The sequence below is a fragment of the Anolis carolinensis genome, chromosome 3 (assembly GCF_035594765.1).
Source record: "Anolis carolinensis isolate JA03-04 chromosome 3, rAnoCar3.1.pri, whole genome shotgun sequence".
In the NCBI taxonomy this organism is placed as follows: Eukaryota; Metazoa; Chordata; class Lepidosauria; order Squamata; family Dactyloidae; genus Anolis; species Anolis carolinensis.
Genome location: NC_085843.1, coordinates 49,885,912 through 49,913,330, shown reverse-complemented (window position 1 = coordinate 49,913,330; position 27,419 = coordinate 49,885,912). Strand labels below are relative to the sequence as shown.

General features: G+C 37.7%; 1 protein-coding gene across 3 annotated transcripts in view; it reads right to left on the bottom strand.

The window, feature by feature from the left end:
• Positions 1 to 3,386: 3,386 nt before the first annotated feature.
• cd96 (CD96 molecule) overlaps positions 3,387 to 27,419 on the bottom strand; it is a 53,071-nt gene continuing 29,038 nt past the window's right edge. For 2 of the 3 annotated variants that reach the window (XM_062974881.1, XM_016992550.2), the window contains exons 5-12: positions 25,231 to 25,277; positions 23,120 to 23,210; positions 22,091 to 22,273; positions 20,303 to 20,374; positions 12,195 to 12,284; positions 11,860 to 11,949; positions 5,642 to 5,765; positions 3,387 to 3,796 (exon numbers count right to left, since the gene is read on the bottom strand). In XM_062974881.1, coding sequence (XP_062830951.1) covers positions 3,697 to 3,796; positions 5,642 to 5,765; positions 11,860 to 11,949; positions 12,195 to 12,284; positions 20,303 to 20,374; positions 22,091 to 22,273; positions 23,120 to 23,210; positions 25,231 to 25,277 — 797 coding nt within the window. In that variant the 3' untranslated portion in view covers positions 3,387 to 3,696. The remainder of the gene's footprint in view (positions 3,797 to 5,641; positions 5,766 to 11,859; positions 11,950 to 12,194; positions 12,285 to 20,302; positions 20,375 to 22,090; positions 22,274 to 23,119; positions 23,211 to 25,230; positions 25,278 to 27,419) is intronic. The other variant, XM_062974882.1, reaches the window with a different exon arrangement.

The following is a 27,419-nucleotide window of genomic DNA, read 5'->3' as shown; positions in this document are numbered from 1 at the left end:
GTTCCAAAATCTGCTCTAAACTAATACATGACATCAACTTATACATAAGTATTTATAGTTAGATACCTGGTCTGTCACTAAATTATCACATCCTACCTTTCAAATATGGACCCCCCAGTGGCGCAGTGGATTAAATCACTGAGCTGCTGAACTTGCTGACTGAAAGGTTGGCAGTTCAAATCCGGGGAGCGGGGTGGACTCTCACTGTTAGCCCCAGCTTCTGCCAACCTAGCAGTTCAAAAACATGCAAATGTGAATTGATACCGCTCCGACGGGCAGGTAACAGCACTCCATGCAGTCATGCTGGCCACATGACCTTGGAGGTGTCTATGGACAATGCCGGCTCTTCGGCTTAGAAATAGAAATGGGCACCAACACCCAGAGTCGGACACGACAAGACTCAATGTCAAGGGAAAACATTTATCTTTACCTTTACTTACCTTTTAAACATCTCACTTTGTTCTAAACTACCATAATCCCATCCCAATTATTGACTGATTTATATAAAAATCAACAATAATGAACTATTTTTATTTCAGCCCAGTGTGGTACATCGACTAGCACATCATACTTGTATAATGGATTCAGTATCCCAGGCTTGAGAACATTTACTCAACCAGTTGAGAAAGAGTGTCATGATAGGTGCAACAAACACTCACTTGCAGGGAACATAATACCGTTGTATATTCTGATATATTATAGAGTCATATCAGGTATGCCAGCTGTCTCTAAGCCTATAGCACTGTGCCTCATTTTAATCCTGTTGGGAGCAAGTATCTGGAGGTGGGGATCATATCAGCTTGCCTTGGTACCATAGAGAGATGCATCTACAATTACCTCCTGACATAACCACAAAACTTGTAACAGTTGGCAATTGTACTATTTGCAATCAAATGTGAGTTTTTCAGGTACAATATAACATTCCTTGTCCTCCAAGTGAAATACAAAGCTTTGAGATGGCTGGCTAGTGGTAGTGAATATGACTACACGTGCAGATATTTTACAACTTTTGTCAAAAAGCATGCATTTTTAAAAAATGCTTTATTTACTTGGTTTATATTATTCCATTTACCTATTTATACTCTGCACTCAGTTTGCATAGTAAGCATTTTCCAAATAAGAGAAAATTTAAAACTACAGAGCCATCTTCTGGTTTCCAGCAGTTACTGCATCATCACATTTAATTCTTTGTCCATTTACAATATTTATTTCCAATATTTCCAATATTTTGAGACATTTAAAGTGTAAAAATGTAAGCATGAATAGTTCCAGTTTAATTAATATAAAACAATAAGTTACACTTTTATGGAAATCAGTAAAATGTAAATGTCTTGCAGGCAATTGTTATATTTCCTAAATCATGCCGCAAACATTGCCTTGAAAAAAAGGAAATCCAGAATGTCAATTTTTCATTGCTTCCATGCCAAGAATGTGAGCTTTAATCTTTGCAATCTTGAGAAGGCTGACATGGTATATTATTAACATCAGAGATATTTAAAAATAAGAGCCCATGTGGCATAGTGGTTTGAAATTGAGATGTTGACTCTGGAGACTTGGACTCAGTTCCCCACACAGCCATGAAAACCCAATGGCTATTCTTGGATGAGTCCCACACCCTCAGCCCCAGAATTGCCATAAGTAAAAAATAATTACAACAAAAGAATGTTCCTTGAAACAGGGAAATGGTGGTTTCAAACAGGACATATAGGAGATTTTCTTCCACGTGGTGGTTGCCTCCCTGCAGGTAAATACTAAGAAACAGCACCACTGTACTGAGGTTCATCTAAATTTGATATTCTTAGGTTTTACTGAAAGTGTGTTTATAACTATTTTGTTACTGTTATTGTTTTTATTTTTATCTATGTTTTTGTTTTTGATGGATCATTGTATTTGTATCTAGTGGCACTTGCCCCATGTATAAGCCTCCCAGAGTCCCAATTGGGAGATGGTGGCAGGGTATAAAAATAAAGTTATTAAATTATTACAAATCTTGCAATCCCAATGGCACACAAATTTAATAAGTCATTTCAATAACTTTCCTCTTAGCAGTGAGCAATTTTAGCTATTTCCTTTTTGCTGTGAAAAAGCCTTTGAAAACTATAATTGTGAAGACAATTTACAGTTTAGACTTTATTTCATGCAAAAATTTGTATGTAACATTTGTTGCATAGAAGACAGCATTTCCTGCAACAAATTCAGTATGTTATGCACAGACCATAATCTTTCTATGCAGAAATATTAGAAACAGAATTTTCTGCACAAAGAAATAATGTGTGAAATTTCCCCTAAAGTCTTGACACAGGTCAATCCATGATTCTTGTTTCAGAGTTTCTCATCACTTGAGAAACATGATTTTGAAAATATTCAAATATTCTTTTCATCTCTAAGAATGTGTGTGTGTGTGGGGGGGGGGTGCCAAACAGAATGTGACAAGGATATTGTGTGCACGCTATTGATTCAGAAGAACAAGTATTTTTTAACATTACTCATTACAGGAAGCCTTTGCAGCCTATGTGAATTTTGTGGTAAGGGCAACACGAACAGCCTTGGAGGTTACATGTGGCTCTAGGCTACCACTGTTAGTATTTCTCATTCGTTTCATCAGTTTTACTCTCAAATGTCTATGCGTAAATCTGACTTGTAAACATTCATTCTAGCCTACATTTGTAGGCAGAACTCAGTTTTCCATGGGGATTGAAGAGGGCAAAAAGAGACTAATTTGAACCAATCTTGATAAAAGTTTAATATCACCAGTTCAGGGATGGTCAATAGCAGCCGGTAATTCCTGCATCCCCCTCCTAACTGTATTCATCTCCACATTCCAGGTTTTAATCAAAGCATAACATCAGTACACTTCTTACATAAATTATAAAGATGTAGTTGTGTCATAAGAAAATTTCACCCTTTGATGATATGTAGTCTTTCTTTGCCTATAACATTTATGTAAACATGGAGCTTTATTTATTTTATTTATTTGTGGTATTTATATACCGTCCTTCTCAACCCCGAAGGAGACTTAGGGTGGTTCACAGTTCACAACTTTCTAGGTAATTCCATGGTAATAGGCATTTCTCTTGTTATGTGCCTTCAAGATGTTTTTGATTTATGAGGAACCTATCATGGGGTTTCCTGATTTATTTAGATGATGTTTGCTTTTGCCTTCTTCTGAATCTGAGACATAGTCTTACTTGCCCAAGTTACCCAGCAGGTTTCATTGCTGAATGGGGATTCAGACCTTGGTTTCCCAGAGTCAAAATGATTATACTATACTGGTTTCCTAATAAGCATATGCTCAATAAATGTAAAGATCAGAAGGATTTGCCAGTTTTGTTACTAATTATGCCCATGGATGAAAAGAACAGATTGGCCCCTGAAAACACAGAAGCTGGACGCAAGTGGTTTATTTAAATAGTTAGAAAATAAACATGGAGAAAAATACATTCTTGAGAGTAACTAGGAACTTTAAACAGATAGGCAAAACTAATTACACCAGTTCCTTCTTGATCACGCAACTCAGACTGAGTACCTGTAATATGAGATTTGTTCGGCTTCACTACATCAGTTGTGTTCCCAGCATTAATGCAAGATTAAGCAGTCTAAATTGGAATATGGGTCACTGCTAGGGAACTCTTGCAATCTATTATAAAAGACATACAGTAAAAGAATTCATTATTAGACCAGAACACTTCAGGTCCATTAAAGATTTTCCAGTTGATTGCAGGATGCGTAACTTACTGGCATAGAGGTATACTTAATGGGAGGTGGTGGTGGCTTGAAAGATGGTGGTCTGTTCATTCTAAAATGGAAACAGCATTTTGTTTTTTAAAAACTGCAGTATAAAGTACTCATCGTGTAAAACATCAATACAAAAGTAGACAAAATTTAAAAGGAAGTTGTTTTGAAAAGGTAAATGTCTCAAAGATAGATAAGTTGGTGAAGCAATGAGGCTATATAATGCATTGGGAAACCACCTGGACTCCACAAAATTTCTTATTGAAACAGTAAGAGAAAGGACCTAAGCACAATTATTATGTCATGGAATTTAACCAAGAAGCTATCTAACATAGTTTTATTGCACAACATATTGAACTAGCAGTTGTACAAGGTCTTGTGTAATGCCCTGCCCAACCTCTAGTGCAAAAAAATCATTTTACTAAGTGCAAGTGATTACCCAAATTATGCAAGTGATTATGCAAAATAATATACTATACCAGATTTTATTAATATCAATAAAATAATATTTTAAAAGATAATAATGGCTCAAGGACCTCTTCACACAGCCCTATCGGGCCATGCCGTTATTCTGTGAAAAGGAAGGCACGTGGGGTTTCTCGTGGCACCCCAGGTGCCCTCCTTCCTTCCTCCATCACACGGTGGGGACAGGACAGGGTGTTTTGGCACTCTGTCCCTCCCCCCATCAGATGGCAGAAAGGGCAGCAACAAGCGGCAACATGTGTTGCCCTGCCACCCTTTCTGCTATAATACAGAAAAAAGGGGAGGAAAATGTGGGTAGCTCCATTGGCTCCTTTCAGCGCTTCCTCTCCACTTTGGGAGGAATGTGGGCAGAGCCTCCCATGTATCGTGTGATGGTACACAGTAGGCCCCGTCCTTGCCCTGAATAAAAGCGATAAAACAGGGAAAAAATGTTCCGTGTGAAGAGGTCCAAAATCTATAAATGTGTCACAGTAAGATCTGGGTACATCTTTATTACTAGACTAGAGTGATTGTACATTTTCTGGTTTCTACCCATGTTATCATGCAGTCTATTTTATGTGAACTGTCAAACCTCATTACAGCTGACAAGAGCTGGCACTGCTTGAGTGAAATGCCTTACACCTCAATCTATGTGTAGGTACATAAAAGACTGTAAAAGTAAGTGAGAATGCCAGCAAGGAAAATCACTTTGTTCTTGTTGCCATGTTTAATAAGTAATCTGAGATGATGATCATGTCTGAGAAAATTAGTCTGAGGTTAATCTAGTATGATTGATATTATCTTCCATTTTTCTTGGGATATAACCCTTGGCAGTACAAAAACTAGTACAGATATTCCAAATTTTATAACCAGAAACCTGTATCTTTTTGCCCATGTCAAAGAAATCTGAGTTGCAGCCAGTTTCAGAAACAGAAGCAAGTCGTCTAATTTGTGTGTATGTGCACACACATACACACATACACGCTGTGAGGTTTGTCCTAATAGTTCTATTTAATCTGGAGTCCCCATCAAGAGACTGACTTTAACTACAAACTCCTTAGATGCAATATCTAGGCTAATATTTGGACTTTCCTGCTTCTTTCATACACCCCAGATAGGCTGCCAAAATATTAAATATTGTGGAAAATCTAAATGATTGCATAGTTATGTGGCATTTTAAATTAATTTAATGAATATATTGCCCAATTGTGGACCTCTTACTCATGGATTCACATTTTCCCAGTTGTTTTGGAGACTTATATGTTATTTTTATTTTAATGCCTTGTGTCCCACTGAAGACATACAGAACTCAGTTCCAACCATTTTAAAAATATACATACATTCCAGCCAAATAAGATGGTCTACAATTCAACATTGTTTCATGGGATTGCTTCAGAGTGGAACAATTTATATTGGAGTGTAAAATATTATGAGCATGTATACTTACATTTCCTTTTGATACTGGCACCATTTTCTGATCCCCAAAATGATAAAAAATGTGCAGAAGGAAAGCAGAGCAGCTACAACCGCTGGCCAGGAGAAATTTGTATGTTTTGGACTTGTTGTGGTGCCTGGGCGGAAGACACAGTGAATCAAAGGCATCTCATTCAAAAGCAATTAACTAACTTGAAACTGACATCCCATCTAACTTTCCAATCTGGCAAATTAGTCAGTACTTCTTGTGTACATGTGAGCTGTGTCACACACAAATTGAGAAGTAGTTTCATGGATATTGGAATGAGGGGGCAGAAGGACTCAATCTCCTCTTGAGGCTAGACTGGGGGCTGAGCCCCCAAACAATCAGACCCGTTGGACTACTGAACCAATGGATAGGCTTTGAAATACACACTGTACTTGCAAGAACATATTTAAAAATGAGTGGGAACTCAAAGCAGCAAAACAAATTGAAGGAATAATGCTTTTAAAAACTGGTTTTATAATACAGGGTGTTTGAAAAAGAACTCCCTATTCACCATTTAATTTAAATGGTGAATAGGGAGTTCTTTTTCAAACACTCTGTATAGTAAAACAGTAAAACTGTGTGATGTTCAGCTTGTCCTTGTTTTTCTTTATTTGCTTTTAATTACTGCATTTCAGTATTAATATCAAGTCAATACAGAGTTTGTGGTCTGGTATAGCATGGGGGTTTAGTATTCATTAGATCTATTTTTAATAGCAACTCTCAAGCAACCAGGGACTACATTTATCTGACATCTACCAATCCCAATGGATGCTGATGAAAGGAGAGTGTACTGTATATAGGTTGTGTCATTTTATTTTGAAAGTATTATGAGTGTTATATAGTATATTCCAACATATCATCACAACTTTTTCTTTTGAATACAGGCAATTCCCAACTTATTAACAAGATGGATTCTATAGGTTTGTTATTATATATAGATAGGTTAACATTCCTGTGGTGTTTGTTTTGCTGTCTGAACCTCTGTTCAGAAGGTTTCACTTCACTTTCTCTCCTTGTGACAATTGGATTTTTAAACAAAAATGGCTTGTTGTGGAAACAAGGATTGGTGACCCCTTTTCCCCATGATAACTCTTTCAGGAGTGAATTTCCCTTCCTAGGGGTAGATTTCTCCCACTTCCTCTTGTCTCACCCCCATTCTTTTTGTAAGTTGGATGTTTGTAACTTGGAGGCTACCTGTAGATGGATGGATGTGACTGGAGATCTTACAGGCACTTTTGAATTAATTTAATCAAGTAAAATATTGCAAAACTGAGAAGATGGAAATATGTTGATATTTCCATCTACTCAGTTTTGCAATATTATATTTATTACTTTATATTTGCTTTACAAGAGAGCAAGACTGTTTCTTGCTTGAGTTGATTGTTATTTCAATGCAATCTGTCTGTATTTTCATTGTTTTGCTAAAAATGCACTTGCAAGGAGGCAAACATTAATAACAACCCCTGAAATATAATAAAGTAAAGAACTGGTGGGATCACAAAGGTAATGGAAAATGAACACACAAAGATATTGTGGGACTTTCGAATCCAGACTGACAAAGTTCTGGAACACAACACACCAGACATCACAGTTGTGGAAAAGAAAAACATTTGGATTATTGATGTCGCCATACCAGGTGACAGTCGAATTGATGAAAAACAACTGGAAAAACTCAGCCGCTATCAGTACCTCAAGATCGAACTTCAAAGACTCTGGCAGAAACTAGTACAGGTGGTGATTGGCACATTGGGTGCCGTGCCAAAAGATCTCAGCTGGCATTTGGAAACAATAGACATTGACAAAATTACGATCTGCCAACTGCAAAAGGCCACCCTACTGGGCTCTGCACGTATCATCTGAAAATACATCACACAGCCCTAAACACTTGGGAAGTGTTCAACTTGTGATTTTGTGATATGAAATCCAGCATATCTATCTTGTTTGCTGTGTCATACAATGTCGTTGTGTCAATAATAATAATAATAATAATAATAATAATAATAATAACTTTATTCTAATAACTCGCCTCCATCTCCCCGAAGGGACTCGGGGTGGCTTACATGGGACCAAGCCCAGAATAAACAGAAATCAAGGTACAACATTAAAACACATAACAAAAACAATATAGTTTAAACCATTAGAACCAAGAAAATCAAAGCATCATAAAATACATCAATCAACATTACTAAACTGAAAAGTGGGCCTATTAGGATTTGTGAGGGAAAGTCAGCACTTGTGCAAAACGGAAAACAGGACCGGGACTGGAAGTAAAGTGCTGTTGAGGAGTTAGAAGGAAATATGCTATTGGAGAGTTAGAGCAACTAACAAAGGGAAAGCTACTGTGATTATAGAAATTACTATATTTGCTTGAGTCTAAGCTACACATTTCTCCTTATATATCTCTTAAAATAGGGTGCAATGTGGGTGTGTCTTATGTATTTTTTTTGTTGACGGTGGTAATGAAATTAGAGTTCACCTTACAATTGATGGCATCTTACAATAAAAAATATGGGAGAACCATTTTTGTGTTGTTTCACAATTCATTTCTCCAAAACAACAAGAAGAATGAAGTCAGTTGACACAGTTAGCACTGGCTTGGAAACGTTAGGTTTTTTTTTTTTTTTTTAAAAAGGTTACAATTCCTGAAATCCCCTGACCAGTGATAACAGCGGAAGTTGTGGCCTAAAAAAGTAATTTGTTTAAGGTTTGAAATTTTCAAATGCAAAATGTGCTCAGGTTTGGGAAAGCGCAGCTCCTCTTGTAGAACTGCAGATTGTGAGAACAATCTGCCTCTAAGCATGCAACTTTCTCACGGTATGTGCACTTTTAAAGGCCAAACCAGCATATTGCATCCTGCTGAACAGGCAATCGAAAACAACCAAATATGACCACCACCACTTAACCCTGTTCAGAATATGGGCAGCCACATCCTGCATCATTTCAATCTTTATGCAGAGTCATGAAGAACATATATGTAGGTTAGTAGAAAGCAATGGGACATTGGCTGCCCCAAATTCCCTTTTCCAGTTGTTCTACTTTCTGCCTCTTTTTCTGTCTCTCTGTACTGATTTTTTTATACTGCCTTCCTTCTAACATTGTCTTGCATTTCTTGTGCCTCAGGAGGGCAGGATTTCTGCCCAGCAGAGTACAAAGTGCAAAGGTAAAATGACACAGCAACTATTTCACAAGTTTAATGAGCTTCACAGGATGGCCCAGTCATTATAAAAGGTGGAACAAAAGGAAATATGCAAGCTAGCTGACTGGTGTAATCAGGAGGCTAAGACTGACATATTTTCTTTGGGGACAAAGATACCAAGGTATAGAGTTCAAAAGCTTTTTAATTTGAATTATTCTCTCTCTCTCTCTCTCTCTCTCTCTCTCTCTCTCTCTCCCCTCCCTCCCCCCCTCTCTCTCTGTCTCTGTCTCTCTCTCTCTCTCTCTCTCTCACACACACACACACACATACACACACACCAGATTTTGGACTTCTAAAACATAGTCCTAATCTGGAAAGAATAATTCTGGACAGATACATTTATATTATATCAATACATTCTTTTTACATCCCTCCTTTGTCTTTCAGTACAGAATTCAAGGTACTACAATTCTGTACAGGTCACTTTTTCCTCAACTAATAACTACATTCAAAGTAAGCCTTCAATTGTAGCATTTTTGCAAAGAAAGTAGTTCTATACAGCAAAATGTTCTTTTTCTTTGCAAAGGAACCATGAGGAAGTTTTGTGTATAGTATTTCCAAAAGTATGAACTTTCTCGTCAACCTAATAGTCTTCTTATCACAGTTTCTTGATGTACATTTTCCAACCATTTAAAGGCAGTTTGGAGTCACAAACATCCGACTTACAAATGGCTCATGGTTAAGAACAGGGTTGAAACAACAGGAAGTGAGAGTAATCTACCTCTAGCCACCTCATCACATAACATAAATCCCACTGAGTTCTACACATAAAATCTGGTATTCCACTGGGCTCACCACATTCGTTTTGGTTAAAGTGCTGTTTTTGAGTCTTTTAAATGTTGAGGGCAGCATTTTTTCCCCAATGTATCAGGAAGAGGTGAGGAAATTGATTTTTCTCAAAATTCTGGATGTTTTGCCAAATTTCTAACGAAGTAGCACTTGTTGCTCTCAGGTTAGGATCACCCAATTTGTGGGAGGAGAAATTGTGGGAGGAGTCAAAATAAACTTTTTGGGGGCAATTTCCTTTTGCTCCCCAAGCAGGAAGGTTTGGTTGTAAGCTACTTCCTAATGTTTCTACTTTGCAAAAAAATAAAATAGCCTTTTAAGGCATCTTTATTCCTTCCTTCCATGATTTGTCTGTGTCTTCTGTTGGGAAGGCAGTGCTGTTGGCTTTCCAAATGGGTTTCCCTCTCATCCCTTTTCTCTCTCTCCCTCCTTCCCTGCTGTTGGGAATTGTGGGAGTTGAAGTACCAAAAAGCACTGAGAGGGATGGTGGGCGGGGCCAAATGTCTACAGTGTGGAAACCTCTTCATTGAAAAATACGCAAGACAACTGAGTGCACTAAACAGTGTTTTTAAAAGGTAGGGGAAAACTCCATTTTATTATGAAATGGAGTTTGACTGAACACTTCCCAGCGTAATCTGATGAAGTCCTAGGAAGGGAAATTTACTCTTGAAAAGGTTACCATGGGGAAAAGGTGTCTCCACTGAAGCTTTATCACCAATCCTTGTTTCCATAACAAGTCTTTCTTTTTTTTTCTTTCAAAATCCAATTTTCACAGGGGCAGAAAGTGAAGTGAAATTTTCCAAAAAAAAAGGGTACAGACAGCAGAACACCACAGGGGTGATAAGCATTCTCTATGCTATTCAAAGCTTATATATACCATATATATATGGCTAGAGTTACACTTAAAAATGTACCTGTTCCAACTTACATACAAATTCAACTTAAGAACAAAGGTACAGAATCTATCTTGTTCAAAACTTGGGGACTGCCTGTATTTGGACTATTTTCAAATATTCTTTTTATCCCTAAATTTGTCTGAGTCCCTAGGGATATAGTAAGTTTGACTGAGTCCAGTTCTTTCCATAGCTACCTGCAGCCTCCTGAGCTGAACATACAGATGTTAGAGGCTGGTTTATTGAGGTTATCACATTTTGTTCACCATCCACAATCCACTCCTATTTCCATCCATTTAGTGTATGCTGTCAGAAGGCCATTTTAACATAACCAACTCTCAAATTTGCAAACACTGATAATAGTTGGAGAATAGTGATTACATGCACCTTGCTCCCACAATTTTTTTTATTTATTTACAGTATTTATATTCCGCCCTTCTCACCCCGAAGGGGACTCAGGGCGGATCACATTATACACACATAGGGCAAACATTCAATGCCCATAAACACATCAAACAGAGACCGAGACAGACAGACGCAGAGGCAATTTAACCTTCTCCTGAGGGGATGTTCGATTCTGGCCACAGGGGGGATCAGTTGCTTCATCATCCACTCTGACGGCACTTCCTCATTCCAGGTCGTAAATTAGTTAACCTTACCTCCCCAATTTTTTTTATAAGTGGTACCTTATTTCCTACTTGATAGATGCAACTGTCTTTCGGGTTGCTAGGTCACCAACGAGCAGGGGCTATTTTTTATTTTTAATTGACAGGTGCTCACCCCGTCACGGGCTGGCCTCGAACTCATGACCTCATGGTCAGTGATTTATTGCAGCTGCTCAACAGCCTGCGCCACAGCCCGGCCCCAAATTCTGCATTAAAGAGATCAGTACAGGACTACCATCTTTTCAATGCAAAAAAAGATATTTTTTTTAAGCTCAGAGTGAAAGTGAAATAGTTACATGAAAGCAAATCTTTCAAAAAAAAATAAAATAAAGACCTCCTAATATTAAAACATCTTTTTAAATAATATGAATTATCAAGATTAACCAATGTGATTTGGCCACACCTTTGGCAGATAAAGTTACACATAAGGAGAACACTTTATATTTTTACTGGCTTGTTATTAGTATTATGAAATATTAATATTCATAAATATTAACAATGGTTAGCACAATGATTTATTAATGTAATTATTTACAATTTCTCAGTACACATCCACTTTGGAAATAAAATATTAAAAAGTATCATAGCTCATTGAATTGTAGTCTAGTCTTAAAACACCAGCTTTCAATTTATGGCAATTAAATTCACAATTATAGTACTTACCATTGGTATTGAACCGGCCTTTTAGAGTGGGTGAATTATCAGAGCTACTCACTGTGGTTTGTTCAACCACTCTTTCAGTGGACAAATTTCCTGGAAAGAAAAAGAAAAACCATATAACACATTGCTGTGAGTTGATTTTAATATTCTGAAATGTTAACAGTGTTGGTCCAGATCTTATCTATCTAATTAGTTACATGTTCATTGTACATGTTCATTGTGAAAAGTCCACTAAGCAATAACTGCCCAAACAAAAACACATTAAAAACAGTTGCATTTTACTGAATTCTAGGGTATTTTTTAATTGGTTTAAAGCAGTTTAATTCACAGTGGCTCACCCGTACTGTTCAACCAATTCTTTGCAGTGAATGAATGATCAGGAATAGTCAGTGTACTTTTTTCAGCCACTCTTCCAGTTGACAGAGTTCCTGGAAAAAATGGAGAGAAAAAATGCTGTATTATATGTTACAGTGACAAGTTTTAATGTGATGGGTTCCATTTTTAACTTAATTAGTTAATTAGTTAATTGCCCAATAAATCTAATAACAAAAATGCAATATCATACTAAATTTTATTCTAGGTTAAAAAACTTTTAATGACATATGCTAGTGACATGTGTGTTCTATGAATTTTTAATGACATATGCTAGTGACATTTGCGTGTTCTATATATTCATTTTTAAGAATAATTTTAAGAGACTATTATTATCGAGCTCATGTGTGATCAAAGTGCATCCCATGAGCTGCATGAGACCCCAACTATTGTTTTTGTTGCACCAGGAAAGTGAAAAATAACCAAACCTTTTGCATCTAAATATCCCCTACATATTTTCTTCTGTGAGTTACTTTAGGTCCAGAAGATACAATTTTTTAAAAGCAGAACCAAACAGGAAGGCACTAGATCTGAACTTGGAAGTTAAGCTCTAGTTAGTACTTGGAGGAATTAGGTAAGGTAAAGGTTTTCCCCTGACATGAAGTTTAGTTGTGAGGGGGTTGGTGCTCATCTCTATTTCTAAGCTGAAGAGCCGGCGTTGTCCGTAGACACCTCCAAGGTCATGTGGCCATCATGACTGCATGGAGTGCTGTTACCTTCCTATTGATCAACGCACATTTGTATGTTTTTGAACTGCTAGGTTAGCAGAAGCTGGGCCTAACAGTGGGAGCTCACTCCGATTCCTGGATTCGAACTGCCCACCTTTTTGGTCAGGAAGTTCAGCAGCTCAGCGGTTTAACCCACTGCGCTATCAGAGGGCTCATATTGGATTGAATTAGCAAATAATATAATAATTAATAAGTTTTATTTATACCCTGCCTCCTCTCCTAGAGGAGACTCGAGACGGCTTACAACAATCAACAGATACAGAAAATAATATAAGCAATAGACAATAAACATAAATAAACAATTATCACTTAATACAATTAAAATACATAATAATATAAACATTAATAAATAATAATTTAAAAGCTATTTGCCCTTTAAAGACAATATAAATATAAACACTGTTTAAGCCAGTCTGTTCCTGTTATCAAAATATCCAGCATTAGGATTAGACACCCCTGAGTTTTCCTTGTCTAAGGAAACCTCATGAAATTCATAAGGTTGCAAAAAAGCTGACAGGCAACTTGAAAACACATGCACTCAAACAGAAAATTGCTTCTGGTCACTTCATGATGTTAAAAAAAGAGCTTCTTCTTGGCCTAAAATTGCCCAGGAGGAGCTAAAACATGATGGAACCACCCCCAGCAGCCCCTAGTGAATGCTTGGGGACATTGCTTGCTCATTTTGATTTATGAGTTGCCTTGGGTCCCAGTTTTGGAGAAAGGGCAAGAAATGAATACAGATTAATAGCATTAACAATAATAACAATGTCAGATACAACAGGAGGTGAATCCATTTATTCTGGCATTACCTGCTGCTTTTCTCAAGTGTCAAGGTGCTTTCCCCCTTTTTGGTCAAGAATATATATATATAAAGAATATATGTTACATTTGTACCCCTTCATTACTTTAGCCTTTTGCATGAAGAGGTAAATGTTTGTGATAGGCTGAACTAGTCTATGATATTTGTACGCCTTCGTTTCAAACTTCTGCTGTAATATTTGTGGGGGAACGTGCATTCCTCCTGCATTGAAAGGACAAACACTCTCCGAATTTGAATCTCAGGAGGGAAGATATATGGAAATGTAATCTCTTTTCCGCTGCTTGGCAGAAAGAGGAGAAAGGCATTATTTTTGTCAGAAAACAGAGCCACCACTTTGTGCTTCATCCAACACTTCTAATGGACAGGAACATGTGTCAGAAACTGTTTGGGAATAAGCAATCAATATGCATTGGTTTGATCCTAATTGTGTGTGTGATGTGTGTGAACCATTAGAGACAGAATGACTTGTCAAGGGAATAGCCTTTCACAGCTTGTAAGTCAAGCAAGCATCCGGTGCCTGAAACAGCAGCAACCAGTTAAACATGTTAGACATGGGAAATGATTGTGTTAAAAGAACTGTAATTGCGAATAGCAGACATTAACCCTTAGGTCACTGGTTAGATTCTTCCAAGAATAATGACTGAGGACCTTTCCAGGCAGCAATACAAATAAAATTATCTCAGTTTGAGCACTGAAACGTGGAAAACAAAGATCTAACACTGATAGCCCTATTCAGTCTCCGTGGATGGAGCTGTTGTGTGTCCCTGTGCACTTGCCACTGAAATAGTGCCTGAGAGCAACTTGTCATCCAGTTTAATTCTAGATAGAATTGGAAAAAAAAATCAGGGAAAAAATTGGACCAACTGCATCCAAACCTTGATTGTGTTCTGCTTCTGTTGTCTTTAAAGTTTAAAACAACAGGTAGAGTCCCTTCCTACGGTGCTATGAAAAAAGGGAGTTCAGCTTTCAGGCTTGAAATCCTTGTAAGTCATGTAAGAATCAAATAGATGCTCTGAGAATGAGATGGTCAACTGTGGAGGGTCCCAAGAACCCTCCAGAGGCTATAGGGCTATCAAAATGCTCCTCAGTCCTTGAAAATTTAAAAATGGTGATAAGCCAACTCTTGTTTTGAAAAAAGGAGCAATTTTAACTTCATTTCATTTTGTTTGTGAGGTTGGGAGCTGAAACCTTTCCAAAAAGATTTATTGCTATTTTGGGGGACAGTTCATCTTTAATTTAGCCAGAAAATGGACAGTCTGGAGAATTTGCAGCAGCCAAGGGACAAGAAAACTGCTAGCATATGCTACTATGATTTCACATGTCCTAAAAGCTTACCATATTGACAAAAGAAAGGCTTTGTGTTTTAGCTGTTGCAATGGTACCAGTGAAAGTGGCAATCATGCTCCAAATAATGCAACCCACAATGGGATAGCCTTCATCTCCCTATAGCTGGTTCAACAATTTTTCAAGACTTTGGAAGCATCGCATCATTACAAGAGACACATTTATCAATACTTTGTAATCCTGTGCCCTTGCATCTGCTCTTCTCTCACATCTGGAACTTCAGTACTGGGTAACTTTCATGAAACTACAAGAAGATCACTATCAGTTATTTAATTCAATTGTTAACTTCTCCCTCCTCCTCCTATGAGACCATTAGCAAAGGAATATTTTTCTCAACTTTCTGGTACTTCTCAACTACTCTCTTTCATGGGTTTTGGGAACTAATGAGATCCTATCACAAAATCAGATCAAAGCAATCTAAAACATGTATATATTACTTTGTAGCACTGGAGAGAAACTGGAGAACTTGACCAGTGTCTTATCTCGTAAGTCTTTAGTGGGATGCCAGGGTTCTGTGGAAAGGATAAAAGTATTTCTAAGATCTTTCTTAAAAGAAAAGAACAATGCTTTGTAGAGAGACAAAACTAATGTACAGGTTTCAGTTTGGACTTTACAAAACGACAGCTTGAAAAGTGAAGAAAAGTATGGGGAGTTCGGCAATTTAAATCCGAGGGAGAAAGTACATGAGAGAAACATTTCACTGAATTTCTTGTCCTTCCAAGCCAGAACAGTAGCTGCATTGAAGATGACAGGCAAGTAATAGAACTCTTTGCTTCCAAATCACTTTGTCTTCTTTTGCTCCTATGTTATCATCCTTCACATCTGTTTGAGCTTTCCATATTATCATCTCTTCAATACTTTATTTCTACCATAGAATCATAGAGTTGGAAGAGACCTTATGGGCCATCCAGTCCAACCCCCTGCCAATAAGCAGGAAAATCGCATTCAAAACATGCTCAACAGATGGCCATACAGCCTCTGTTTAAAAGCCGCCAAAGAAGGAGACTCCACCACACTCTGAGGCAGAGAGTTCCACTGTTGAACAGCTCTCACAGTTAGGAAGTTCTTCCGAATTTTCAGATGGAATCTCTTTCCCTGTAGTTTGAAGCTATTGTTCTGCATCCTCGTCTCCAGGGCAGCAGAAAACAAGCTTGCTCCCTCCTCCCTATGAATTGCCTTCACATATTTATACACGGCTATCATGTCTCCTCTCAACCTTCTCGTCTGCAGGCTAAACATGCCTAGCTCTTTAAGCCGCTCCTCATAGGGCTTGTTCTCCAGACCCTTGATCATTTTAGTCACCCTCCTCTGGACATATTCCAGCTTGTCAACACCCCCCCCCCCTTAAATTGTGGTGCCCAGAATTGAACACAATATTCAAGGTGTGGTCTGACTAAGGCAGAATAGAGGCGTAGCATGACTTTCCTGGATCTAGACAATATGCTCCTATTTATGCAGGCCAAAATTCCACTGGCTATTTTTTTTTTGCCACCTCATGACATTATTGAACTTGTTGTCCTCGAGGATGCCAAGATCTTTTTCACACATACTGCTATCAAGCCAGGCGTCCCCCATTCTGTATTTTTGCATTTCATTTTTTCTGCCTAAGTGGAGTATCTTGCATTTGTCCCTGTTGAACTTCATTTTATTAGTTTTGACCCATCTCTCTGATCTGTTAAGATTGTTTCTGCTCCTGTTTTCTGGAGTATTGGCTATCCCTCCCAATTTGGTGTAGTCTGCAAACTTGATTATCATGCCTTCTAACTCTTCATCTAAGTCATTAATAAAGATGTTGAACAGAAACAGGCCCAGGATGGAACCCTGTGGCACTCCACTTGTCACTTCTTTCCAGGATGAAGAGGAAGCATTGGTGAGTAATCTTTGGGTTCATTCGCTTAACCAATTACAGATCCACCTAACCATAGTTTTGCCTAGCCCACATTTAACTAATTTGCTTGCCAGAAGGTCATGGAGGACCTTGTTCAAGGCCTTGCTGAAATCCAGATACGCTGCATCCACAGCATTCCCTGCATCGATCCAGCTAGTAACTCTATTGAACAAAGAGGTCAGATTAGTCTGCCATGACTTGTTTTTTATAAATCCATGCTGACTATTAGCGATGCCTGCATTAGTTTCTAAGTGTTTGCAGACCACTTCCTTAATGGTCTTTTCCAGAATCTTGTCCATTGATCCTTCTTTGCTCTAGTTGCATCTGTACCAGAGCCCCAAACTGTTTGTCCTTAGACTACAGCTCCTATTTCACTCACCCCATTCCATCCAGCATGATTTTGTTTTTGTAATGAAACAGTGACTTTCCAAGCTTTGCTCTTTACTAGGATTCTTTCCCATTAGTCTAAGCTCATGTTTTGAAGGTGCAAGGGCACACATTTCCTTTGCAAAGCATTCTTCCTTGGAATTCTTAATTTACTCAAAACTTCAGAATGAATCGAGTCAAAATGTCAAATATTTCAAGACACTATAAGTTGGTCAAGCCTAGGTATTAAAAAAAACACCCAAAATACAGACAAAAAGTAGATCTTTGACACTAGTTTAAGAAGAAGACACACACAATAATTAACACATAGCATCCAAGTGTCTGTCACTGCTATGCACACAAATGATGTTCCTATAGAAGCTAATCACTTAACAGCTGTCTCTTGACTTATCACAGGAGAAAGCTGAATGGAAATCTTTTACAAGGGAGAAGACAAGGGCAAATGGAAGTGACTTGTTTATTCATTCAGGCAGAGGGGATTTGTCAGACAGAAAAGAGTATCAAAATCACTGTGCAATCAATATGACGTTTATGAACCATGACTACGATCCAGAGCCTCACAAGTGCTGAAGTGTGAACAAACTGAGTGAGTTGAACTCCTTGTTTATTTTATGTCCTTCTTTTCTGTCACTATTGGGACCCAGTATTGGCTCACAATCTGATTAAAAGATCCACACAACCAAAGCCACTATAAATTATAAGACAGAATTAAATAGCACGACATTAAACACAATTTAAAATATTGGCTGTTGGAAGGGAAGGGCAATTACACCACTTCTGAATAAAAGTTTTTTAAAAAGCTAGTGAGATGCTCAGAGACTGTTTTTATTGTAAAAAAAATTGGCCTGTCTTTGTCCCAGGAGTGGGATACACATGGCTCTTTAGATGTCACTGGACAGCAACTCCCATCAGTCCTACCCAACATATGCAATGGTAAAGGATAATGAAAGCGGCAGTCCCGCATCACTTGCAGGGCTACATGTTTCCTTTCTCTGCCCTATTGACTTCAATAAGGGAGAGATTCTTTGAACCAAGCAGATATATTTTGTTGAGCCTTACTGAACAGTGCATGTTTTTTTTAGTATGCATATATAGTTTTTTGTACAAGCAAACAAAAATAGGACTGAGCCCTTGCTTGAAATATATTGGGTGTATGTCCAGGTTCATGTCTTATTGTATATTTAGAATACATACATACATCATTTTGAATGCTCCCTGGTGCCAAGATCACTTCTTGATAGACATTAATTAAAGAGCTTTAGAAGACTTGCTGAAACAATATATGCGCACACTCCATAAAGCTAAACACAGCATAAAAATGTAAAGAATATCTGATCCTTAGCTAAAGATGGAAATAAATAAATAAATAAAGCAGAGTGCACCATCTTTGTCATTTATATTAAATCCTATCACGCTGATACCCTGTGTCCTACAGGGAAATCGGAGCCACCTCAACACAAATGGCCAGGAAACAGCTGACTCTGTACTCCATCTGGCCCGCTATAGCTCCTAATGTAATTTCACATGTGCACAATGACTCCTAGGAGAGATGGATTTGGGGTATATTTTAAGTATCAGCTCAAATTGCATTCCCTTTTGGCTGCAGCACTTAGTCCTCATGAACTCACATCAGTCACTACCAGCATATCAATGTCTTTTTTCTGTTTATTTTATCTTGAAAAATGAGATATTATGCACATTAAAGATCTGTAAAAATTGCTACAAATAGAAGAGGGTTAACCTTTCCTTGAATCTATGACCTGTCATGAAGGAGAAATTAGGAGAAAAACATATGTGCAGGGAGGCGGGGCAGAGCTGGAAAATCCATGTCACAGTTTATGTTCTTGAAACTGTTCCTTGTTTCCCTTCTTCCTTTGTGATGGTCCAATGGCATCTAATAATGGAAGTTGCAGTTTTACAAGGTCTTTAGTCTTCTGTGTCAAAACTACAACTCCCATGATTCCATAGCATTCAATCATGGCAGTTAAAGTAGTGCCAAACTGCATGTGTAGTTGCACCAATGGATTCTCTACAAACGGAGTCTCGTGGAAATGTGGTGAGAAGGAAGTCATTGACAAAATAAACTCATTTCAAAGCCCATTCAGAGTTTGCAAAAACAAAAACAAATTATGTGGTCTGATAACATAAAAACTGAACTTTTAGCCACCCCTATTGTGAATAATGGTGATGGCAACATCATGTTATAAGTATGATTTTCCACAGCAGAGGCCAGAAACCTTGGATTGAGATCATTATGGATGGAGAAATGTACAGGATAATTTAGGAAAAAAAATCTGCTTTAAACTATAAGGAAGCTGAGATGGGCAGAGGTCCATTTTTCAGGAGGACAACACACACTTAGAATAACATTGAAATTGTTTTAAAACAGGAATCTGGATGGTTTAGAATGACTCAGTAAAACCCTAGAATTCTGCCCAACTGATATTTGTTGGCCACACTTGAAATGATCTTCTTCCAACTTCCCAAAACTGGAGCACTTTTGCCAAGAAGAGTGGTAAAAAATGGCAAGAGCCAGGTGCACACTCCTGATAGAGACTTCATAGCTGCAACTGCTGCCAAATGTGTTTTTATGAAGTAATTGAACTGTTGTGCCACAATAACACTATTTTACACCTTTAAGTGTTGAGTATGCAATGCTAATTAAATTAATTCCAGCTCTAGCCTGTAACACAACAAAATGCATAATGGTCAAAGGTCTGGTGGTGGATACTTCTGCAAAATGGCATATATTATATTCATTTCTTTTACAATGTTTCTAGCAGTATTAAGGTTGAGCGAAGGCTGTAATAGCAAGATTAGAGTACAGTTGACATGTTGATGCTTTGCCATTGATGCCTTTTTTCAGAAAAGCATAGAAAATGTTTCATAAGAAGAAACAACACTTACTTATTGTAGAGGACTCTAAAACTGGAGTAACTTGTCTACTGGGTTTGATGGATTTTACAGTCTTCTGCAAACCTGTTAAAAACAACATTTGCCTGAAATGAAATGAGTAAGCATGTTCTTGGTATACCAGGTCGGGAGTAAATCAGACTTTGAGATTTCAAGATCACGACCTGAGACTTTTTTGGGTAACATGGCTGTATAATGACTAACTGATTAACACAGATTGATTGAAGTCGAGGGCAAGTTTTGGGGCCAAAATTATGGATTTTGAGAAGTTCAAGGTAACATTTCGGGGCTTGTGACAAAGGATATAAAGGATGAAGTAAAAACAAACAATGCCAATGAACTAGCCACTGCTGCCATATTCCTATTCGGGCATCCAGAAAAGCCAGAAACAATGCAATGGTGGAAAAACCAAATGGGTTTGGTGCTTTTTTTAGGTCATCCTGGGAGGAACTAAGCTCTCGCCTATAGCCATTCTATGCAGAGAAAAAGACAATAGTTAAGTACAGTCTGCAAATTTGGCCATGTTGGGTCTGAGTTCCAAATTAGTTCCAAGTCCATCGTTGGTGGGGTCCAGAGTGCTCTTGGATTGCAGGTATACTATATATCCCAGTAACTACAACTCTTATAAATCATGGTGAATTCTCCCCAAACCTCTCCAGTCTGTTCAGTTGCTGATCAATTCCGATCTATTTGATGTGTGCCATAGGAAAGGGTAGGAAAGGGTTAAGGGAGGCAGTGGGCTGGGTCATGCAAATGGAAAGAGAAAGGAACACTGGGATGTGCTCGCTGTAACCTGCAATGTCCTGAGAGGGAGTGACTTGCTAGCTCTACAGCACTGGGAACTATAGGCTGTTTGTGGAGGCTGGAGGCTGCCTGTGTGAATGGACACCCGTGCCACATACACACATACAGATGTTCACCTTTATTGTGTGTGTATGTATATATATGTGTGTGTATATATATATATATATATATATATATATATATATGTGTGTGTGTGTGTGTGTGTGTGTGTGTATGTGTGTATATATATATATAGTATGTACTGCTGTTCTCCCAGGATAGGATCCAAGGTGACAAAGTCACATTTCAATAGCATTATGAATAGATAATAATGAAGTGACTTTCCTATGGCATCATAATAAATATTCCCAAACAAATATGAAAAGTAACAGAAAACCAACAGCAACACGCTTTCTCTTTCAGCACTGCAGAGAAAGGTACTGAAAATATTCCATAGAAATATATTATTTCCCTTCCTTTCCGTAGAGGAATCAAGCTGTAGTATTGGATGGTATGACTGTCAAAGCTGTAGACTAAAACCCTATTGGAAAAAACAATTGCTACAACAGATGAACTATCTAGTTTTATTTGGCTGCTGTAGGAACAAATACATTGTCATAAAACAATTTTATGCCCAGAAGAGTCTCCTCCACAAACCTCAATCCTGGTGCAGGCACATAAATGGAGAGGCACACCTTCAAGTATCAAGATACCAAGCCACTTTGGGCTTCACTCAATTTTCAGTCTTGAAATATATATCAAAATACCATATTAACTATAATTTCAATATTTAAAAATAACACACTGAAATAAAACACGCCAGAGACATGTTTATTTAATCTGGTGCTATTCTGCTACTTATATGATTTCTGGAGACTATGGATTATATTAGAATATTGTTGAACACTCTTTCAGCAGACTTCATTTTGATTATGAAATTGTTCATATAAGCCAAATGTATGTGCCTTTGGATTTCAGATAGCTGGTATGTTAACTCACCATAAGAAATAACAACTTCTTCAGATGAGACATTCTGTGTTTGATTTCCAGGGAAACGATAGACAGATATGCATTTGAAACTCTGGTTGATGGGTAATTGAGTTGTGCTCCATATTGTCAGCAGTGATCTCATCTCAAAAAAACCTCCTGCAACTTTTGGTTCTTCATTTTCCATGAATATGCCTTTTGTAGTGGAAAAATGCAGAAAGAATATTCTGTTACAACTTCGAAAAAGCAGTTGAAATGAAAACCAAATAAAAAAGTCATACAATCAGAATTTAATAAGATAAAAATGCATTATTTAAGACGTGCTTTAAGAGATCGGATGCTGTACAATAATTGCCATTAAACTGACACAAAACCTGCCTGCAGGCTTGTCATGTGAATGAGACAAGACAATGGGGAATGGAAGAAGATGTCAAATGTAAAGGAACAGAGATTGATTTGAACATGGAAATGTTTTTTCAGGTTTGTCACCTGGGAAAACCTGTGCTTCTTCAAATGTTGGGCTGCAACTTCTATAATTTCTAAACAATCCCTCCAACTGGAGTTGTGGTTTCCAGCATTTAGAGCCCCCTCCCCCAATGTTATTTATCACTACTTTCTATGGACATTAAACCAAGCAGAATAGATCCAGAAAGTGAATGCAACATGCTAGCAAATCCCATTAATATATAGTAGGTACTAAAATAGGATTCCCATTATGTTTTTCCCATTATGATTCCCATTATGTTTTTATTTTTTTAATTCCTTATTATACACACATTGTTATATTCCCACACTCACAACTATATAGTATAATACTCTATTGTTAATGCCAGGCATTTAAAAAGAGCATATTTCAATTTTTTGTATCCATGTCACAAATATTTGTTTTTTATGTTTTGTATTTGCCTTGTTTTTAAATTTTATTGGGTTGTGTCATATTATTGTTAGATGCCTTGAGTTCCTACAGGGAAAAAGGCAGGATAGAAATAAAGTTAATAATAATATATTGGATATGCCCTTTTGGCCAGTATTTTGCCTTACCTTCAGATTTGTCCTTAAGGATCTCTCCACCTATATACCACAGCAGTTTTGGCTTGGGAAATGCCTTCCTTACCATACAGGTAAAATTAGCCTATTAAAAATAGTAAATATTATTTCAATTTTGTCAGCAGGAAATCGCTTATGAACTGAGTCTGAAGCTGCAGCCCTGAGCCAAATGAGACTTGTTTTGAATGGAAATATTGGGGCTGGGCTGTATTACAATTAAAGCAATATATCAGTCAGCTGTTGAGAATTAGAATGCATGGATACTGCAATTTAGAGAATACAGTGATAACAATAATAATTTGTATTTGTTACCCCCCTCTCCTCATGGCAGGGTAGAACATAGTTTTAAAAACCCTGATAAAACACATTACCATAGAATACATGCATCAGAATACATAGTATAAAAGATTAAAATAAAATTCTAATAGAATGTAAATTGAAAATTCATATTTTAAAATTGACTGGGTAGGTCTGCCAAAGAGAAAGGTCTTTAAATGTATCTTTAAATTTGACAGCTCATTTAGTTGTTGGATCTCTTCTGTCAGGTCATTCCACAGTCCAGGGGTGGTGAATGAAAAAGGTCCTCTGGGTGACAGTGCAATCCCATATTCATGATGGGTATATTCCGTACTTACTGTGAAAAGAACCCTTTAATCACCATGAGGATTTTTTAAAGTACCACACATGTAATGAAACCACAAAAAATATTAGCACCAAAATAGTTCACAACATGAAGGGAGTGTTGATCAACATTGTTCCTCTGTCAGACAAGTGGTTAATCTAAGGGCTGGGAGGTGAGAAAAGTGGTTTATTCCCCTGTAAACAATTTTTAAGATGTGTGCACATTTGCTTACAGGAATCTTATTTTTAATGTAGGTAGAGGAAATGCTAAAGATTCTCAACAAAGATGAAGAAATTTGTCACCTTAATAGACATGTTGTTTATAGCTGTGGAATATTTCCTAACAGAGGTTTTAAAACTCTGTTCGTCTGAGATGCAAAGTATAGGTACGGAATGATCATTTCCACCCATTTTTGTTGTTGAGAGCCATGTTAATTAAGTTTCCCTGCTAATCATATAAATAATTTATTTCACTTTTTTCTTTGGGTGAAAAATGGAGTGGAAGACTTGATGATTGGGAATAACAATATGTGTGAGGCAAATAACTCATCCTTAAGCTACCAAAGTAGGCATTTAAAATATGAGAGCATATTTTTCAATACGGATAATGCTTGATTCATATGTACTGATCAATTTTTGCTAAAATAAACAAAGAAAGGATTATCTAAAATGACAGCAAATGGGTATGGCCTAAGTATCTCATGGAACAGAACCATCTATCAAATAATTCTCCTTTGGTGGCTTGTTCTAAAAGTTGTTTTGTTTTTCGTTTTTTGTAATTTAGTATCAGCCACGGGTTTTTTTTGCTAAAAAATACCCCTTACATATTGCCAATGTTTTTTCAAATGGATGATGAAGTGCCCTGTCTAAGAAGATTGTTCACCTCCAGGTTAAATACATGCCTAGTTTCTGAGTGGCCACCATTAACAATAAAATATTCTATGAATAGAATTGGAATAACCACCAAGGGGTACGGCAATTATTTTGAGGGATTCTTGGATTAGTCCAAAAATAACTCTTACAGATTCGGGTTGTTGTTGTTGCTGTTGTTGTTTTGTCCCATTTTATTGGATAATTGGAAAAATGTGATTGTTCACCAAAGGTGGAAACTTTATTCTTACAGGATTAATTTTTGCTTGGTTGCAAAAAACACCAACTAGAAAGACCCGAATGAAAAATGGTTGCTTTGGGTGGCCAAGTGCAGATTTACAAAATGACAGAATATGTCTCTGGCACATCCTTGGACAAGATAATTTGCTTTGACTATTAGATGTGAGCTGACTGTTCTATCATGCATAATGTTTTTAATTTCATCCAAGTAGCCATAATATCACTAAATATTTAGTGGTATTATTAGGTAATACCCATTAAAACTCTGTTGATCCAACAAAAATCACATAGAGATCTACCACTAGATCCCAATCTACTTTCTACCCATCCTGTTTTACTCAGATTCATGCAGTCATAGGTACAAATTGACTAACCTTTCCTCTGAAGTTTTCGTTGAGAGTAATGGAGATTTCTGGTTTAACTTGAGAAGAGAGAGAAAAGACACATTTTAAGTCATTAGAACCAGCATGATAATTTCTTGCAGCAGGAGAAAACATTGGTTTGTTTTATATAGCAGCTGTAAATTAATTACCTTATTTACTCGAATATAAGGCACCATTAATTTTAATGTGCATCTCAATTTTCAAAAGCTTTGGGGATGCTAGAAAAGGATTTGCTAGTGAATGTAATGTGCCTATTGGGTGCTCCGCCGCATCTCCCACCTCTCCGGCCAGTCAGCTAGTGGGATTCAGAGACAGGGGTCCTAACCATCCAACCTTCGGATTTCCTGGTACCCCAAGCTGCCCTCACAAGGGGACCCCACTTCTGATCCGCATGGCTTCCCTTTGCCCATCGCCAATCCAAGTCCAGACATATGCAGCTCAAAAGCACCATCACTTTAGAGCAGTGGTTCCCTGTGTGTCCCCAGATGATTTGGCCTTCAATTCCCAATAATCCTAACAGCTAATAAACTGGCTGGGATTTCTGGGAGTTGTGTGCCAAAACACCCATAGGTTGAGAACAACTGCTTTAGATAGTTTGGAATGCACTGTTCCAAGGAGAACATTGCTTTCCTCTCTTCCACTCCCTTCTTCTTCTCTCTCTTGTGATGCTTTTACAGGGATGGGGCAAAGCAAGAGGAAAGTGGAGGCAGAGGCAGCGTCTCAGGCTAGCCTGTGGAGCCGCCTTGAAACTGGCTACTTCTCTCCCTTGGGCCCAAGTGAGGCAGTGTTTGCTCCTTGGGCTCTTTGGCTCTCCAAAGCACCCCTTCTGCCCCCTGCCAACACTGCTGGGCCTGCCTTCCTACCATTGAGCTCAAGAAAGCAGTACAGGGAATCAACATTGCCTCAAGTGTTGGCTGTGGATGCAGCTGAGCAGGTGTGGTTTGCGAACATGAGTATAACGTGCACCCTGATTTTGAAGACATAATTTAGCTTTAAAAGTGTGCATTATACTTGAGTAAATACAGTATATGTTAACCACCCAACAATAATGGAGAGATGAAGTCCATCATTTCAAAACAATGCTGTTATTATTTCTTTCAATAGTATTTTTTTTCAAAATCTCCTTTTTGCTACTTTACTAGTAAATATGAAGCATGTTTTGTAGTGCTCTGTGATATAATTCAGCCTTTGGCAAAATTACTTTTCTACTAGGTTGGCTGGAACATGTTGATAGTCACAGTCCAAAAATGGTAATATTTCCCAGTTCTGTTGTGGCTTCCAGTTATCATACTAAAAGAGATTATGAGGCTAGGCTCTGCTTATGTGCAATGTGTAAAATAGAATTCTCCCCTCCCATCCAAATCCTAAGGGACAATTCACAGTACACTTAGATGACTTTTTTTTCTATCTGTGGTGACTTTTTTATATTCATGCACAGACAGAGCATGAAGACATCCTCAGAATACCTTGTCTCAAACCCAGATGCTAATTTAGCACAGAAAATTCCAGAGCAGCCATGGAGGATACAGAGGCTATTAAAAGAATCTGGAAATCATAAACCAATATTCCTGTCATACAAAAGAAAGGGAGGAAACCCCAATACATGCAGCGGTAATCTGATCCTTCGCAGGATCTTGAAATACACCAAATATATTCAGGATTATAGTGCTATCAAAACAAAGCCAAGAATGAGAGAACTATTTTCTAAGACTTTGAGAGGCAGACCATGTTTTCATTTCCATCACTGTCCTGACTTTATTCATGAAACTACTTCATCCAGTAAAACAGTGTACTTAAACAATTAGGACATGGCAGATTTCACTGCTGTCACTCTGACAGTCTGTCAAGAACAGTAGTAATTGGTATCCTTTGCTATTTTATCCCCTCAAACCCTCTACGTCTAGTTAGAGAAAGACAAAGAAGACAATATTGTGATACTTTTGTTTTTTCCCCCCATAGTGAGTGAGACAGATCTTCCCTTCCCCAAAATCTGTTCCTCAGACATCTTCACACATTCAAGGTTCAGTAAACAAGTTTGTAAAGAAGTTACTGGATCCTGCAAGCAGGAAACTCTGTCATAAAGATGTTCTGCTTGGCATCCATTGATTTGACATCATTACAACGACTTCTCAAGACTAAGGCATATTTTATTTCCTGTCCCAATAAACTCCATTCCAAAA